The sequence below is a fragment of the Pantherophis guttatus genome, chromosome 1 (assembly GCF_059756535.1).
Source record: "Pantherophis guttatus breed Tessera chromosome 1, ASM5975653v1, whole genome shotgun sequence".
NCBI classification, from domain to species: domain Eukaryota; kingdom Metazoa; phylum Chordata; class Lepidosauria; order Squamata; family Colubridae; genus Pantherophis; species Pantherophis guttatus.
In genome coordinates this window covers 6,067,938-6,084,904 of record NC_142063.1, presented here as the reverse complement: position 1 = coordinate 6,084,904, position 16,967 = coordinate 6,067,938, and the positions used below count along the sequence as shown (strand labels likewise).

The window sequence follows — 16,967 nt, the reverse complement described above, 5'->3', positions numbered from 1 at the left end:
GGTAGAATATATAACATTAGCTCCACCCAGGTGATTTATGAACCCAAGTATGTTCCAGAGGGAGGTTAGGGTTCCCCTGAGGATCTAGTGAGTTAATTAAGTACCCTTGCAGAACAAAGAGATGTACTCGCATTTATAAATTTCAGAAAGGAGGGAAAGTGTTTTTATTTTCTTCATAACATTTCAGGTGCTTCTTTGAGAATGATCTGATAAACATTACCCCAGGCCCTGTGTGCTGAAAATTCCTTTCTTTCCCCTCTTTTTAAAAAAGTTTTATTACATATAAAAATTCCATTTCTAAATAAACAATATGTTCTCTGGGTACAAGTAATTTTGAGAAATAATAATCATAAAGTTTACAATGATGTTCATTACATTGGTATTAGTCACATAATAGTAATAATATTTGCTTATCCATTTTAGCAAACCTTCCTTATAAAATTAGTTTTATGTTTCCATGTTTCTAACTTCTCTTTTTATTGGCTAGACATTGATAAAATGCTTCCCATGTTAAAAAGTATTCAGTTTCTTCCTTTTCCTTAAGGCTGCATTCCTTAGGTCTTAATTTATCTACTATATAGCACCATTAATATAAAACAGATTTTACCTACACGAATGGATAGGCAACTAGAAAATCCTGGAAGACTTATATACAACAACTACAGCAAGATTATTATATGCTCAAAAGTAGAGAGTTTAGACACTATGCACAATGGAGGATGCTTTATTATTTCATATTTTTTTTAGAAATGTCATCACATCCTAAACATGCCTCAAAGAGAAATATAACTGTAGCCTATTCCTGCATTAGTTACAGATTCTTGTTTCTTATCATATTTTCTCTACAATTCAGATCTGGCCTCAGTAAGATAATGTAGCATTTGGGGAAAAAGATACAAGCCAAGAGAGCAGCTCCAGAGGCCAAAATGGAGAAGATCTCCACAGCCACCATGGACTTCCCTTTGGTGCTCAGGTAGGTGGGGAGGAAAGAGATCCAAACACTACAAAAGACCAGCATGCTAAAAGTAATGAACTTGGCTTCATTAAAACTGTCAGGTAATTTCCTAGCTGGAAATGCCACTGTGAAACTGACAAGGGCCAAAACAGCAAGATAGGCAAGGACCATGTAAAACATTAAAGCTGAGCCTTGCTTACATTCCAAGATGGCCTCTCCTACCAAGGAGTGGAAATCCAAGTTAGGAAATGGGGGAGAGGTTCCCAGCCAGATGGCACAAAGAAGTGCTTGGACCAGGGGACAGACTAAAACAATGGAATTGGTCAGTGGTTTCCCCAAGAGTTTCCTTGTCTTGTTCCCTGGCTTGGTGGCCATAAAGGCCAGAACTACCATAACAGTTTTTGCCAACACTGAGGAAACTGCAAGGGAAAAAAGAATGGCAAAAGCAGATTGTTGGAAGAGACAGGTGATCTTCCCTGGTCGACCAATGAAGAGGAAGGAGCAGAGGAAGCAGAGCAGGAGGGAGACCAGGAGGATGTAGGTGAGATCTCGGTTGTTGGCCTTGACGATTGGTGTGTCATGATGTTTATGGAAAATTACCAGGACTGCACATGTAATTACAGAGAGAGAAAGAGCTAGAGAAACTAAAGTGTATCCCAGGGTTTCTTGATAGGCAAGGAAGTGGATCTTCTTGACAATGCATTGGTCATTGTTTTTGTTGGGATATTGGTCTTCTGGGCAGGGTTCACAGTGAGCTGCATCTGAAATCAAGAATATTTATGTAAGGATTTCTGGGACACCTACTATGAGCATTATCCTTCACACAGATATGACATGACTCTTCCACTTCTGCTGTGGTGAATCAACAAAAGGTGTGATGAAAGGACCTACTTGGCAATTAATGGGACATCAAAAAGAGCAAGTCATCATTCATTCATAAAGGTTGTGTTGCTGTTGTTAGTTGTGAAGTTGTGTCTGATCCATCATGACCCCACGGACAATGTTCCTCCAGGCCTTCCTGTCCTCTACCATTCTCTGGAGTCCATTTAAGCTCACACCTACTGCTTCAGTGACTCCATCCAACCACCTCATTCTCTGTCGTCCCCTTCTTCTTTTGCCCTCAATCTTTCCCAGCATTAGCTTCTTCTCCAGGGAGTCCTTCCTCCTCATTAGGTGGCCAAACTATTTGAGTTTCATCTTCAGGATCTGGCCTTCTAAAGAGCAGTCAGGGTTGATCTCCTCTAGAACTGACTGGTTGGATCGCCTTGCAGTCCAAGGGACTTGCAGGAATCTTCTCCAGCACCAGAGTTCAAAGGCCTCCATTCTTTGGCACTCAGCCTCTCAGCCTTTCTTATGGTCCAACTTTCACAGCCATAGATTGCAACTGGGAAAACCGTAGCCTTGACTATATGCACTTTTGTTGGCAGGATGATGTCTCTGCTTTTTAGTAAGCTGTCTAGATTTGCCACAGCTTTCCTCCCCAGGAGCAAGCGTCTTTTAATTTCTTGGCTGCAGTCCCCATCTGCGGTGATCTTGGAGCCCAGGAAAATAAAATCTGTCACTACCTCCATATCTTCCCCATCTATTTGCCAAAAATTGAGAGGGCTGGATGTCATGATTTTAGTTTTCTTAATATTGAGTTTCAAGCGAACTTTTGCACTCTCCATCTTCACCCACATCAAGAGGCTCTTTAGTTCCTCTACCCTTTCTGCCATTAGAGGATAGGTTAGCCAGAGACAAAGATTTGTTTGTTCCATCTATCCATTCACTGGAGACTTCCATAAGTGTTGTGGCTTTCAGTAGAAGATTGCAGCCTGTTTTTTTCCCTTACTTTATACTGGAACCCACAGAAAACAAATAGATCAGTTAGCCATGAATGTTGCTATTTTGTACATTAACTGTTGGTTATCCCTGCATTGACTTCCCTTCTTTGTACTTTGTTTACTCATTCAGTTTTTTTCCCCCTCCATCCTTTATCTAACAGGATTATCTGAAGGGTTCTCCTGAAGATTTTGAGTGCAAGCCAATCTCATCAAAACTGAGAAAAAAACCTGATTGGCTTCCTTGATCCTGAAAAATCTACATTTGAAATCTGCTCTACCTGTCTGATTAGAAATGGTTCCTTCTGGACAAGAATCACATTGATAGCAGCAAACCGGCTCTCCCTCTGGAACTCTTCTCCTCTCTCCTGCCTGGCACCTCTTCATGCCACACCTGGCAAAGGGTGACCTCTAAAAGAAAGAGAAAAGAGAAAAGGGAAATACTTGGGATTAACATACTTAACAACTGGTTCAGTGATCGCGCGCTTCACTGCGCAAGTGTGCGTGTTCAGTTTTACAAATACTAATCTTCTGTGTTACCACTTGGGAGTAACACAGATGAGGTGCAGCAATCAGCTGAGAAGATAAAGGTAAATAAAGCACAGGGGCGGGTGGGTGGGCCGAGCTAATCATCAGAGCAAACCGGTTCACTCTCAGCTGATCATCAGAGCTACCAGTTCGCCTGAACCGATCCAAACTGGTAGAATCCCACCCCGATGCCGAAGATTGAAACTGGGACATTGACCAGCAATAAAAGCCTTGTGACACTGACCTACAGGATTTCTAAAACAAAAAATAACGACGATCCAAATGAACAAGAAGTCACTGCTACATCTCCTAACTGCATCCTGGGTTTCAAGCAGAGGTTCTTCGCAATCCAAACCCTTGTGGATTGACACAAATTAGACCTCAAATGTGCTACATGCAAAGCCATTTCTTCGACAAATGACTACCATATTTTCTGACTCAACTGACCATTTTTCAAGTTAGAAGGATGCTCTGCATGTGCTGGAGAGAATGAATCATCTCTGAACTTACATTTCCTTGTAGCTCACCTTTGTGGCCCAGATGATTGCATCAGAGTTAACGGTGAAATCGTCGCCTGGAGGAGCCCTAAGGTCTATTTTCCCAACTTTTGTGGGGAGAAAAGATTGATTGGGGAGAAACACCCAATTGAGAAGATCAAAGCAAGGAGAACCCAGTCCATTTTCTGAGAATGAGACTTCATCCCCAGCACTATTGTTAAATCGGACATTCCTCAAATAGTAAAGAATCTGAAAGATATAAGTCCAGAAATCGACTGAAAGCCATACATGAGAGATCTTGGCTTTGATAAGCCTTTGTTAAACATTAATTTAGGATTTGAGTGTCTGTCTGAGAAGCTAAAGGAGTTCCATTAGTAGAGATCTGGTCAATCAGTAGTAACACCAAGTATTTGTCTGCTTCCTCAGCACTACAAAAGCTTCACTTTATCACTAGGCATTTGTATCATAGCCTCTTCGATTCTAATTTTACCAGATTGACCCTACATACAAGGATTTTAATGCCACACTCCAAATTTCTTTATATGTTTTTGCTCCTATGACACTTGGCTATATACATTTTAAAATCTTGTAAATAACAAATTTACAAGAGGCTAAAACATGTGAAGAATGGTTGCAGGAACTGGGTATGTCTAGTTTAATGAAAAGAAGGACTAGGGGAGACATGATAGCAGTCTTCCAATATTTGAGGGGTTACCACAAAGAAGAGGGAGTCAACCTATTCTCCAAAGCACTTGTGGGCAGGACAAGAAGCAACGGGTGGAAAGTAATCAAGGAGAGAAGCAACTTAGAACTAAGGAGAAATTTCCTGACAGTGACAACAATGAAGCAATCGAATGGTTTGTCTTCAGAAGTTGTGGTGCTCAATCACTGGAGGCTTTTAAGAAGAGACTGGACAGTCACTTATTTGGAATGGTATCGGACAGTGATGGTTTTCCAGATTGAGTGCCCAAAGCGCATGCATGGGCAAATGCGCGCGTGTGTGCCCAAACCCCCAAAATGCAATGTGCGCATGGCCTCCGGGCATACGCACGTGGGCTCCCTACGTGTCCTATTCCCACGTATGCGCAGCAGAGACCTGAAGACCAGTTGGCCGGCGGGAGGCGTGCACGGCGGAGCTGAACTGGGGTGATGGCTCGTGTGCCCACAGAGACGCGTGCCATAGGTCTGCCATCACGTGTATAGGATCTCCTGCTTGAGCACAGGGTTGGAATAGAAGACCTCCAAGGTCCCTTCCAACTCTGTTAATCTGATAAACATATTTTAGGAATGATTAAATAATTTATATCATGGATATTTAAAATCCCACTGATTTTCTCTAGATCACAGTCAAAGACAGCAGAATGCAGGAATCGGTCTAACATGTAGATACATGTAGAACATCAGACCAGGAGCCCATTAGGATCACTTTGAGTCCTCCTGTGTGTGTGCTGAGAGATTCCTTTCACACGAGTTGAGTAGTGCAACAATGCCAAACTAAAGAAATGGGGTGGAGTCACACAGGATGCTAAGCCATAGAAACCTGAACCAAGGTTAAAATGAGTGGACTCGAATGTGTTCTTACAGTGAGATTCAGGTTACATATTGAGGGAAACAGAGGTAGTTCTGCAAATATGCCAATTGCGACTGGTTGAGCTGACCTCTTGAAGCATCTATAACCTGGAAATATTTGCCTTTGGGTGGAGAGAAGGGAAAAGTTGCTGAAGGAAATCTTAATCTGGCAATTGTCATAAACGTGGAAGCCAAGGATGATTTGGGGAAATAGTTGGAAATCCTTGCTGACCTCAGTAACTGCAAACATCAATAGCAATAGCACTAGCACTTAGACTTACATACCACTTCATAGTGCTTTTACAGCCCTCTCTAAGTGGTTTACAGAGTCAGCCTATTGCCCCCAACAATCTGGGTCCCCATTTTACCCACCTCGGAAGGCTGGAAGGCTGAGTCTACCTTGAGCCTGGTGAGAGTCGAACTGCCAAACTGCTGGCAGCCAGTGATCAGCAGATGTAGCCTGCAGTACTGCACTCTAACCACTGCACCACCACAGCTCTAAGACTGGGAGCTGCTGGTAATTCTTTTGCATGGGAACATGACAATAAAGCGCAAGTATTCTGGTGGAGTTTGCCCTGCTTTGGGATGCAATTGTTGAAGCAGCAACTCCCATGTTTCACTGGGTTTGGATTTAGTAGAACTTCAACCGACTTCTTGAAACATCTTCAAGAACTACACCCAGATTTTCATTTTGCTGTGGATAGAAACTTCCTCCCTGGAATGTCCACTCCACTAAAAACCAAGAAACCACTAAAGACTTTTCAGGACTTTATAAGAAAATCTTTCCTCTATAGATCTTATGGACAACTGGTTTGGTTTTCTCCCCTCTATCCCTTTTCATACAAACAGTGTACTAAATTCTTCTTGTTTCCATCCATTGCTTCTTGAGGGCAGGACAGGGGGAAAGAAGCAACCTAGAACTAAGGAGACATTTCCTGACAGTTAGAACAATTAATCAGTGGAACAACTTGCCTTCAGAAGTTGCGGATGCTCCAACACTGGAAGTTTTCAAGAAGAGTTTGGACAACCATTTGTCTGGAATGGTTTAGGGTTTCCTGCCTAAGCAGGGGGTTGGACTAAAAGACCTCCAAGGTCCCTTCCAACTATTCTATTCTATTCTATTCTATTCTATTCTATTCTATTCTATTCTATTCTATTCTATTCTATTCTATTCTATTCTATTCTATTCTTCACAGTTTTTAAATAATTGGTGTTTTAATGTGTACTGAGGGTATTTATATTGTAGGATACAGATATTTAATCAGTAGTTTAAGAAATTTGTATGGGGAGTTTTCCTCTCTAAAGATCTGTAGACTGGATAAAAATTTACAGAGATTACCTGCCATGACTGGATATTTGAGATCCTCTTTCCAAGCCTCATCAGGGCTGGTCGCGCTCCTGATCCATACATTGCATGTAATGTGTGTCCCACGGCATGAATGGCATTGTAGATGTTGTAACTTTCACTTGTCATGCTTGTTTCAAAAGCGTAATTCGGCAGATTCTGTACATTCTCCTTTCCTGTACATTGTTTTTGCCCCTTTTGTGGGATTGTCCCTAGTTTGTGAATCTTGCAGTCAAAGACCCTTTCCCACCATTGTGGGAGAAAAACATCCCCTTGTGGGTTGAAAGGGTCTAAAGATTGGAGAAAATGGGTGAACTCCAAGGTATCACTGGTGCGCTCTCTAAAATGCAAAGACCCATGGAAAGGCATTATAAATTTCAATATGTTTTGAAATCCCATCACACTTACTTTCCAATGGGAAGTTAAAATCCAAATTTTGTGAAATGATGTCTTTGTCAATTCTTCAAGAGCGTTCATTGCCAACACTAAATCTATAATAAGACGGGAGACTCCAGACAGAACAATCACTTCAGCTTTAGACCAGGTTTTGAATCTATGAAGTAATTTCAACTTTGTAGTCGTAAGAATATCATATTGAAACATTTCAGTGAAGGCCAAGCAGATCTCCTTCTCCTGGAGCATTGGTGTCAGAGTTGAGATGAAATGTTCTCCATTGTCATCTTCAGGGGCCAGAAGACCAACCCAGTTCCACTGGAAATACAGGAGCAGCTGGACTAAACCCACATACTGAGAAGATTCCTTGGGATTAATCCGGAGAAAGGAAGGATAAACTCTTCTCTCTCCCTGAGAGAACTCAAAGCCAACACCAAGCTGGAGAAAGTGAGAATCTTCTTTCAAAGACAAAGTAAAGGTTAATGTTGCCTTTACTTTATATTTTGCCCCACCAATCAGGTTGATTCACTTTGAGTGGCGAGCTTAAACCTCTTCTCAGGAAGAGCCTCCACTTACAGATGTTACACAACAATATTTACACATGTTACCCAAAGAGAGAAGCAACTTGGAATTAAGGAGAACCTTCCTAACAGTGAGGACAATTAACCAGTGGAACAGCTTGCCTCCAGAAATTGTGGGCGCTCCATCACTGGAGGTTTTGAAGAAGAGACTAGACAGTCACGTATCTGAAATAGTATAGGTTCTCCTGCTTGAGCAGAGGGCTGGATTTAGAAGACCTCCAAGGTCCCTTCCAACTCTATTCTATTCATGTTGTCTGGCAGTGAGAAGAGAGAAGGCAATGGAATAAACCCATCAATCTGATACAGAGAATAAACTGCACCAAAAGGTGGATCCATTTTTTGAACAATAAATTAGGAAGGAATACCTCTTGGCAAGTAGAGCATTTCAGAAATATCTCATCCTTTATTTCTTTGGGGTTATATAAAGATACACACCTTGACACCTATGGCATATTTTATAAGTCACCTTTTCTTGGTATGAATCCGTTGATTTCATCTTTGGCTTCAATGGGCATTTGTGTTATCTGTCTACTTCATAACTTTATCTAAAGTAGCCCCCTTACCTGTGGGACCTTGAAGATGCTGAAGATGGAGGCCATCTGCCTTGAGGATTTGGGGTTGTCACCTCCAATGACAGAGAGCAGGGTGTTCTGCCTGTCACATTTATAACCTGGAACCATTCGGCCTCGTGTAGAGAGTAAGGAAAGGCTGATTAAAGAAATTCTCCTCTCAATCTTCTGGTTGTCATAGATGTGGAAGCCAAGGGTGATGTTGGGGAGGAGAACCAGGTCCTTGTTGACCTCTCTGACAGCGAACACCAAGGCCAGCAAGTGCTGGTAGTTCTTGGGCATGATTCTATAGTGAGAAAAACATTGAGGAACAATTACAAGAAAGCTTGTGGAGGTTTGAACCACACTAAGACACTGGAAATATTATGAAGACCAGTACTTTTAAAAAGAATCCCTGAATCCAAAAGAAAGGAAACAAATTAGAATAGAATAGAATAGAATAGAATAGAATAGAATAGAATAGAATAGAATAGAATAGAATAGAATAGAATAGAATAGAATAGAATAGAAATTCTTTATTGGCCAAGTGTGATTGGACACACAAGGAATTTGTCTTTGGTGTATATGCTTTCAGTGTACATAAGGAGAATAAAATACATTCATCAAGAATAAAAAGATACAACACTTAGTGATAGTCAAGGTTACTAGTAAGCTATCAAATCGTATTAGGAAACAATATAAAAACAATATAAATTGAAAGATACAAGCAACATGGTTATAGTAATAAGTGGGAAGAAATAGATACTAGTAAGGAAGAGAAGAATAATAGTAATACAGTCTAGTAGATTATTTGACAGTGTTGTGGGAATTAGTTGTTTAGCAGAGTGATGGCATTTGGGGAAAAAACTGTCCTTGTGTCTAGTTGTTCTGGTGTGCAGTGCCCTATAGCATCGTTTTGAGGGTAGAACTTGAAACAATTTATGTCCAGGATGTGAAGGGTCTGTAAATATTTTCACAGCCCTCTTTTTGACTCGTGCAGTATACAAGTCCTCAGTGGAAGGCAGGTTGGTAGCAATTGTTTTTTCTGCAGTTCTAATTATCCTCTGAAGTCTGTGTCTGTCTTGTTGGGTTGTAGAACCAAACCAGACAGTTCTGGAGATGCAGATGGGACAGATTCAATAATTCCTCTGTAGAACTGGATCTGCAGCTCCTTGGGCAGTTTGAGTTTTCTGAGTTGTCACAGAAAGAACATTCTTTGTTGAGCTTTTTTGATGACGATTTTGATGTTAGGTGTCCATTTTAACTCTTGAGATATGATAGAACCTAGAAACTTGAAGGACTCTACTGTTGATCCTGGGTTGACTAGTATTGTAAGAGGTGGTAGTATAGGAGGTTTTCTTCTAAAATCCACCACCATTTCTACAGTTTTGAGTGAATTATTATCTACACAATCTTCCCGCTCCAGATAAAACTTACCCAGTTGGTAAACGATTCTGGGATGGGTCTCTATAAAAGCCTAATCCACTGAAGAAAAAAACAATGTTTTTCAGGGCCAAATTCCCACCAATAATGATATCACCAGACTTGTAACAGTCCTCCAGAATCTGCAAAGACTTTGCCAACAGACACACAGTTTTCATCCTCTTAGCAGAAGTTGGAAACAGGAGCCAGAAGAGGAGCAGCAGGAAAGGCAGCCCAATCATTCTTCCCACCTGCCCTCCAAGATCAGAAATCTAGGTTTCTGCAGAAGATGAATTGCATCCCTGGAGTTTTAGGACAATAGAGGCAGGGTATTCCACCTGGATGGTTTTGTAGCAGGTTGATCTCAACCATGCTACCCCATTGTATGTGTTTGGTTAGTGACCAAAGAGAAAGCTAAGGCCAGCTGAGTCTTACCAAACCCAGGTGTCAGCTCTTTGCAAGACAAGGCAAGGGGGCATGGCCTGCCCCCAATGGCAGAATTCAAAGCATATTGTTTAGAGCAGGTTTTATTTTGGAAGAATTTTGTGTCTAGAAATCCATGGGGGATACTTGAGGAATTACTGTTCTTCTGATAATTGCAAGGAACAGCAATTGTCTTGTCTGCTTAGCATTAGATTTTTTTTTGTGCATCAGAAGGGGAAAAACATTTCTCCCCAAGATGGCTTCTGCCTGAAAGGATGATTCTTCTCTCCCGACAACAATCTGCTGTTTTTGATGCCAAAGCTGGTTCTTTGGCTGGGTTGCTCCCAAGATTTGAATGTGGGTACTTAGGATTGATTCAAGATGAGTTTGGGATGGCTGTTATATAGGGAGCTTGGAATGCCCCTGAGGACGCAGTGGGCAAATTAAGCGAAATCTTGGCTGGTAGAAGCCTGGCTTAGGCATTTTAGGCAGGCCATGGATTTAATTTTTCTTCTCCCTCTGCGCTGATTCTGGGGTGCAGCTTATTTTTTTGAGGAACTTCAGTACTAGAAGGCAGATTTAAAGCATCATTGTAGGAAAACAAAGAGCAAATAAGATCATGCATACTAAAAGCTGATATACAGAACAAGGGTGAAATGCTACCGGTTTGCTCCGCTTCGAGAGAACCGGTAATGATATAAACTACCCGTTCGGGTATCCTGTGTGAGAGAAAAAAAAAAATCCCTCACAGTTGCTGTGCCTATTAATGGCCTTTGGCTTAGACAATTAAATAAGCCAATCAGAGACCAACTCCTGGCTTTAAACCTCCCTGGCTTTTCTATGCCCACCCCTAACTGCCACTGTGACAGTATAAAAGGAGATGCTTGCCAGCAGACAGTGTGTTCGGGATCAAAGGCAGAGCTGAAGTCACAAAAGCCTCTTCCTTCTGAGGAAGAAAAGCGTGAACTCCAATCACATAGAGCGATTGCACCAGAGAGCTGACAGGACACTTAAGAAAGAGAATGACATCTAATATTCTTTTTGAATAGACCTTGTTTTATTTTATGTAAATAAAAGCAGTTTAGTGTAAACTGCTCGTGAGGCTCATTTGTTCTAGTAGATTGTAAAAGAGATAAAATTATGGTCCATCAACCCCCCTCCATCACAACCAGTAGTAAAAAATATGCTTTAAAAAGTAAAAAAAAAGGTTCCAACGATCACAGCTGTGTTGCACGAACCTTTTTTAAAAAACTTTTTTAAAGCATTTTTTTTTTACTACCGGTAATAGGTAGTAAAAAATGCTTTTAAGAAAGTAAAAAAATATTCCAGTGATCACACAGCACAGCTGAGATCTTCGGAACCTCTTTTTTTTTTCTTTTTTTTACTTTTTTAAAGCATTTTTACTGCCTATTGATCTGAACTGTTAGTAAAAAAAAATGCTTTAAAAAAAGTAAAAAAAAGAGGTTCTGACGATCAAGCAGCACAGCTGTGATCGTCAGAACCTTTTTTTAAACTTTTTTTAAAGTATTTTTTTACTACCGGTTCAGGTGAATAGGTAGTAATAAATGCTTTAAAAAGTAAAGAAAAAAAAGTTGGCCATGCCCACCCAGTCACATGACCCCCCCCCATCAAGCCACACCCACCAAACCATGCTCACATAACCGGTAGCAAAATATTTTGCATTTCACCAGTGATACAGAACTACATCATGGTATTAAGAGTGGCAAAATATCCTTATTATTCTGTCCTTATTGATAAAGTTCCTCAGATCTACTTGGAATTGGATTTTGATGATGGAGGTCCAAGAAAAATCATTGGGCTCTACCATATGAGGTTACATAACTTAGCCTGAGCTTGTGATTCCTGATGAAGTGGACATAGTCCTAAGAAATGTGAGTTCTTAAACTCTTTTGTACTCCACAAAGCATGGAATCCAAATGTGGGACCCAAAGCAAATAATTAAGGCTCACTACAAAGTTTATTAGCCACTAAGTACTCACCTCCAAAAGAATAGTGGGAAATATAACTCTGCAAAGAGATGGGCTCATAATTATAGATTTGGGAAAAAATGGAAAGTGTTCTTTTTTAAAAAACATGTTTTTTTTTTTTTAAAAAAATTAAAACACAAACATACAATACATCTTTTCAGAACGAACCATTGATCTGGTCATAAGTAGGTACAATTAGTAACTCCTCTTTAACAAAAGCTTTTTCCGAATCTCCAGTAATTACCATCTTATAAAAAAAAAACCAAAGAAAAATGCCTAATTTATATTAATTTACACAAACTTTTCTATTATTTCACCTCAAATCTTGAAATGATATTGGGTTAAGGATTTTAAGATTTAGGTAATGGGTTTTAAGGCATTTTTGAATAGATAGAATTTATGGTAATAATGGTATAGAATATTAAGTTGTGTTATTTGAAAGTGTTCATTTTTATGTTCTTTGTAAAACTTTTAATAAAAATTCATTTCAAAAAAATAAAAAGGACTTTTTAGAAAAGTCATCACATTCCAAACATGTTGCAACGGCAAATCTGAATGTGGCCTATCCCTGCATTAGTTAGAGATTCTTGCTTCTTATCATATTTTCTCTGCAATTCAGATCTGGCCTCAGTAGGATAATGTAGCATTTGGGGACAAAGATACAAGCCAAGAGAGCAGCTCCAGAGGCCAAAATGGAGAAGATCTCCACGGCCACCATGGACTTCCCTTTGGTGCTCAGATAGGTAGGAAGAAAGGTGATCCAAACACTGCAAAAGACCAGCATGCTAAAAGTAATGAACTTGGCTTCGTTAAAACTATCAGGCAATTTCCTAGCTAGAAATGCCACTGTGAAACTGACAAGGGCCAAAAAACCTAGGTAAGAGAGGAGAGTGTAAAACATTACAGTTGAGCCTTGTTTACATTCCAAGATGGCCTCTCCTACCAAGGAGTGAAAGTCCCAGCTGGGAAATGGAGGAGAGGTTCCCAGCCAGCCGGAACAAAGAAGTGCTTGGATCAGGGGACAGGCTAAGACAATGGAGTTGGTCAGTGGTTTTCCTAAGAGTTTCCTTGTCTTGTTCCCTGGCTTGGTGGCCATGAAGGCCAGAATCACCATGACAGTTTTTGCCAACACAGAGGAAACTGCAAGGGAAAAGAGAATGGCAAAGGCAGATTGTTGGAAGAGACAAGTGACCTTCCCAGGTTGACCAATGAAGAGGAAGGAGCAGAGGAAGCAGAGCAGGAGGGAGACCAGGAGGATGTAGGTGAGATCTCGGTTGTTGGCCTTGACAATTGGTGTGTCATGATGTTTATAGAAAATCCCCAGAACTGCAGATGTGGTCACAGAGAGAAAAAGAGCGAGAGAAACTAAAGTGTATCCCAGGGTGTCTTGATAGGCAAGGAAGTGGATCTTCTTGGCAATGCATTGGTCCTTGTCCTTGTTGGGATATTGGTCTTCTGGGCAGGGTTCACATTGAGCTGCATCTAAAATCAAGAGTCTTTGTCTAAGGATTTCAGGGATATCCTGTGGCTTTCAGTTTGAGTTTGCCATTTGTTTTTCCCCCATTCTATACCCAAACCCACAGAAAACTGTTTGGTTTGGATGTACGTTATCTGTTGGTTATCCCTGCCTTAATTCTCTGTTTTGCATTTCAAATCTGCTGATTTAGAACGTTTTACTTCTCACTGGTCCATGTAAGAGAGATAAATGGATCATTTCTTTCTCTGACTGGTCTCTGAGGGTCAGGACTGTTAGGGGGGATTGAGGTTTGTCCCAACGAACCGTGAACCTGTTCACATGCAAACGCACTGGGGCTGAAATGAAACTGACAGAGGAGCCTTGTAAAAATACACTTTACTAGAAACATTAAAAAAAAGGACAAATGTCTTTAAAACACATCAATAGCTAACACTTATCTTCATTAGCTGTCTCTCCAAGTTCCTCTCCTGCAATACTGAAACCAGTCCTCTTAACCCTTTCCAAAGGGAAAGGCAAAAGCTAATACAACACTAAGTAGTTTCAGGATCGGTATATCATCGAGTCAGTGGGAAGCGGCAGCGTAAGGCTTCTCAGCAGTGATGAGTGAGAATGTCCTGTAGAGAGCTTCTGTGAATCAAGTCACCTGTAGAGTTGATCCAATCAGCATCGTGGTTTGAAGCTTCTGGCAGGAAACTTCTAGCAGGGAAATTCTCCAGCTCTTCCTCTTGGTCGTGGCTTCAACAGCAGTAGCAGCAACTACAGCTCAGAGACAACAGCAAATGCTGGCTTGCAGGCATATGTTGGCTTGCATGCTCAGCTCAGCAAAGGCAAGCTCTCTTCTCCTTTCTCTCTAACTCTCTGGCTCTGAGCTTCAGCTCTAGCTCAGGCATCAGGCAGGGACTTTGTTCCAGCTCTGTCTCTTTACTCAGCTCTCTGAGTCCAGGCTTCTTCGGGCTTCTTGGCTCTCAGCTGTCTTGGCTTGGCTTGCTGAATCGTTAACTTCTGCATTTCCACTAGGAAACATGGGATTTCTTTGGATAGTGAAAGTGCTTTTATTTGATTTACATTTTTATTGGACATTCATTACATGGATTTTGTATTTTATCAATTTGCAAAAAGTTTGCAGTTTTGGAATTTCTTATTTTTTTGGGGGGGGGGGGCATTTTGGATTAAAACATCCAGAAAATATCTTCCCTGTTGTTTTGTGTCTTTTCTTGTTCTGCAATGAAGAACTTTCTTATCAGTTATATTGAGCAACAACATATTGGATTACAGAGAAGGGAAGGAGGCTGACACTTGAAAATGAACACAGTCCTTTCAACAGGTCCAAGAAGGCTCCACCCCCATTTGCACCACTCAGGTGAGCCTGAGGACACAGATAAACATCCAGGTGGCCTTAATGACTGGCATCATTAGTTGTTAGTTGCGAAGTCATGTCCAACCCATCACGACCCCATGGACAATGTTCCTCCAGGCTTTCCTTCAGCCTTTCTTCTGAATGCCCAGAAGAGTGCACATTTGCACAAGCGGAACAAGTTTCTTGACAAAACTCCTCTCTGTGTTCCTCATGGGTGTTCAGACTCTCCACAGCCCAATATCACGCTTAACATAGCAGTAGCAATAGCACTTAGGCTTTACAGTGCTTTACAGCCCTCTCTAAGCGGAGGGCTTACAGAGTCAGCATATTGCCCCAACAATTTGGGTCCTCATTTTACCCACCTCGGAAGGATGGAAGGCTGAGTCAAACCTTGAGCCTGGTGAGATTTGAACTGCCAAATTGCAGGCAGCCAGCAGTCAGCAGAAGTACCCTGCAGGACTGCACTCTAACCACTGCACCACTGAGGCTCACCATACTGAATCCTTACAAAGACCTTCCAAGCCATAGCTACCATATTTTTTGGAGTATAAGATGCACCTTTTTCCTGCCTAAAAGGAGGTGAAAATGTAGGTGTGTCTTATACACTGAATGTAGCCCCGCCCACTCTTTGGCCTCTGCCTCGCAGCAGTTATCTCCTTGCAAGCAAAGAGCAAGAAAAAACAGCTCCTTTCAGCTTCAGCACAGCCTAATTAGCACAAGTTAATTGGATCAGCCTCCCGACTCTCAGCTGATTTGCTCTCAGCTGTTTTGCGCAGGGATCTGCTGCTTGCTGCAAAGAGGTAAATTGCTGGAGCAGATTTTTTTTCCCTTGTGCTAATCAAGCTTTGCTGAAAACAAAAATGAAAGTAAAGCAGGCTGTTTGCTGTTTGCTGCAATGAGGCAAAATTGCTCAGAGGCAGAGGGAAATTTCTTTTTCTTCTTTTCCTCACCAAAAAAGGTAGGTGCGTCTTATACTCTGAAAAATACGGTAGTTATTTGCTCTTTGAACAGGAGCTAAGAGTTCAGAAGACACCAGATTACACAATGGTCCCAAGTATGGTAGAGCAAAGTCATGCAGGACCAAAGAGGGAGAGTTTCCAGTACTGAGAAGACCAATATCCCAGAGCTGCTTGGTTTTGCTGAGATTCAAACTGTTCTTCCTTATCCAGCAGCCTTTCAGGCACTAGGACAAAACTTCAGCAGTCAACGGTTGTAAAACTGAATATCATCAGCATATATGATGATACCTGAACTCAAATGAGGAGCACCCGGAGGCTCCAACTGGTCCAGAACGCAGCAGCGTGGGTAGTGACGGGAGCAGCATGGCGCTCCCATGTAACACCGCTCCTGCGCGAGCTGCACTGGCTCCCAGTGGTCTTCCGGGTGCGCTTCAAGGTGTTGGTTATCACCTTTAAAGCGCTCCATGGCATAGGGCCTAGCTATCTTCGAGACCGCCTGCTGCCACCGACGATCTCCCATCGACCCGTGCGCTCCCACAGAGAGGGCCTCCTCGGGGTGCCATCAGCCAAACAGTGCAGGCTGGTGACCCCCAGGGGGAGGGCCTTCTCTGTGGGGGCACCTACCCTCTGGAATCAGTTGCCCCCAGAGATAAGGAGAATCCAAGACCTCGGTGCCTTCCGCCGTGCCCTTAAAACCTTCCTTTTCCAGCAAGCCGGGCTGGCCTAATTTTTTAAGTGTTTTTAAGTGTTTTGTTTATTGTTTTTAATTAATGGGGCCAAATTTATATATATATATATATATATTAACTGTATTTTAATATTTGTACTTGATGTTTTTTACTTGGCTGTTCACCGCCCTGAGTCCTCAGGGAGAAGGGCGGTATACAAATTCAAAATAAAATAAAATAAAATAAATTGAGAAGAGCTCCACCTTGTGGTCAGGAGCTCAGTTTCATGTATGTCCAATTCCCAAATTCACCTTGACTCTCAAATCCGCCCACTCTCTAGATCAGCAACGGAGAGATAAACATGTTTTCCTCCTTCTGATGCACAAAATAATACCTAGTGCTAAGTGGTCAGGACCATTGCTTTTCTTTACAATTAT

The 16,967-nt window shown here is 41.6% G+C and overlaps 1 protein-coding gene across 1 annotated transcript; it reads right to left on the bottom strand.

Moving 5' to 3' along the window:
- Positions 1 to 801: 801 nt before the first annotated feature.
- LOC148116287 (vomeronasal type-2 receptor 26-like) lies at positions 802 to 8,539 on the bottom strand. The gene is made up of 5 exons (XM_087886550.1): positions 8,314 to 8,539; positions 6,709 to 7,565; positions 3,831 to 4,049; positions 3,057 to 3,186; positions 802 to 1,716 (listed from the first exon to the last, which is right to left on the bottom strand). Exons 1-5 carry the CDS (start codon positions 8,537 to 8,539, stop codon positions 812 to 814), a joined length of 2,337 nt encoding a protein of 778 aa, XP_087742676.1. The 3' UTR covers positions 802 to 811.
- Positions 8,540 to 16,967: the final 8,428 nt, after the last annotated feature.

What these genes read in the sequence shown, in the direction of transcription:
- LOC148116287 (XM_087886550.1), bottom strand. Translation starts at nt 8,539, where the DNA reads ATGCCCAAGAACTACCAGCACTTGCTGGCCTTGGTGTTCGCTGTCAGA. An exon ending in CCTGCTCTCTGTCATTGGAG is followed by an intron (nt 7,566 to 8,313) that starts GTGACAACCCCA and finishes TGTCTTTGAAAG; the next exon opens with AAGATTCTCACTTTCTCCAG. An exon ending in CAATCATCTGGGCCACAAAG is followed by an intron (nt 3,187 to 3,830) that starts GTGAGCTACAAG and finishes TCTTTCTTTTAG; the next exon opens with AGGTCACCCTTTGCCAGGTG.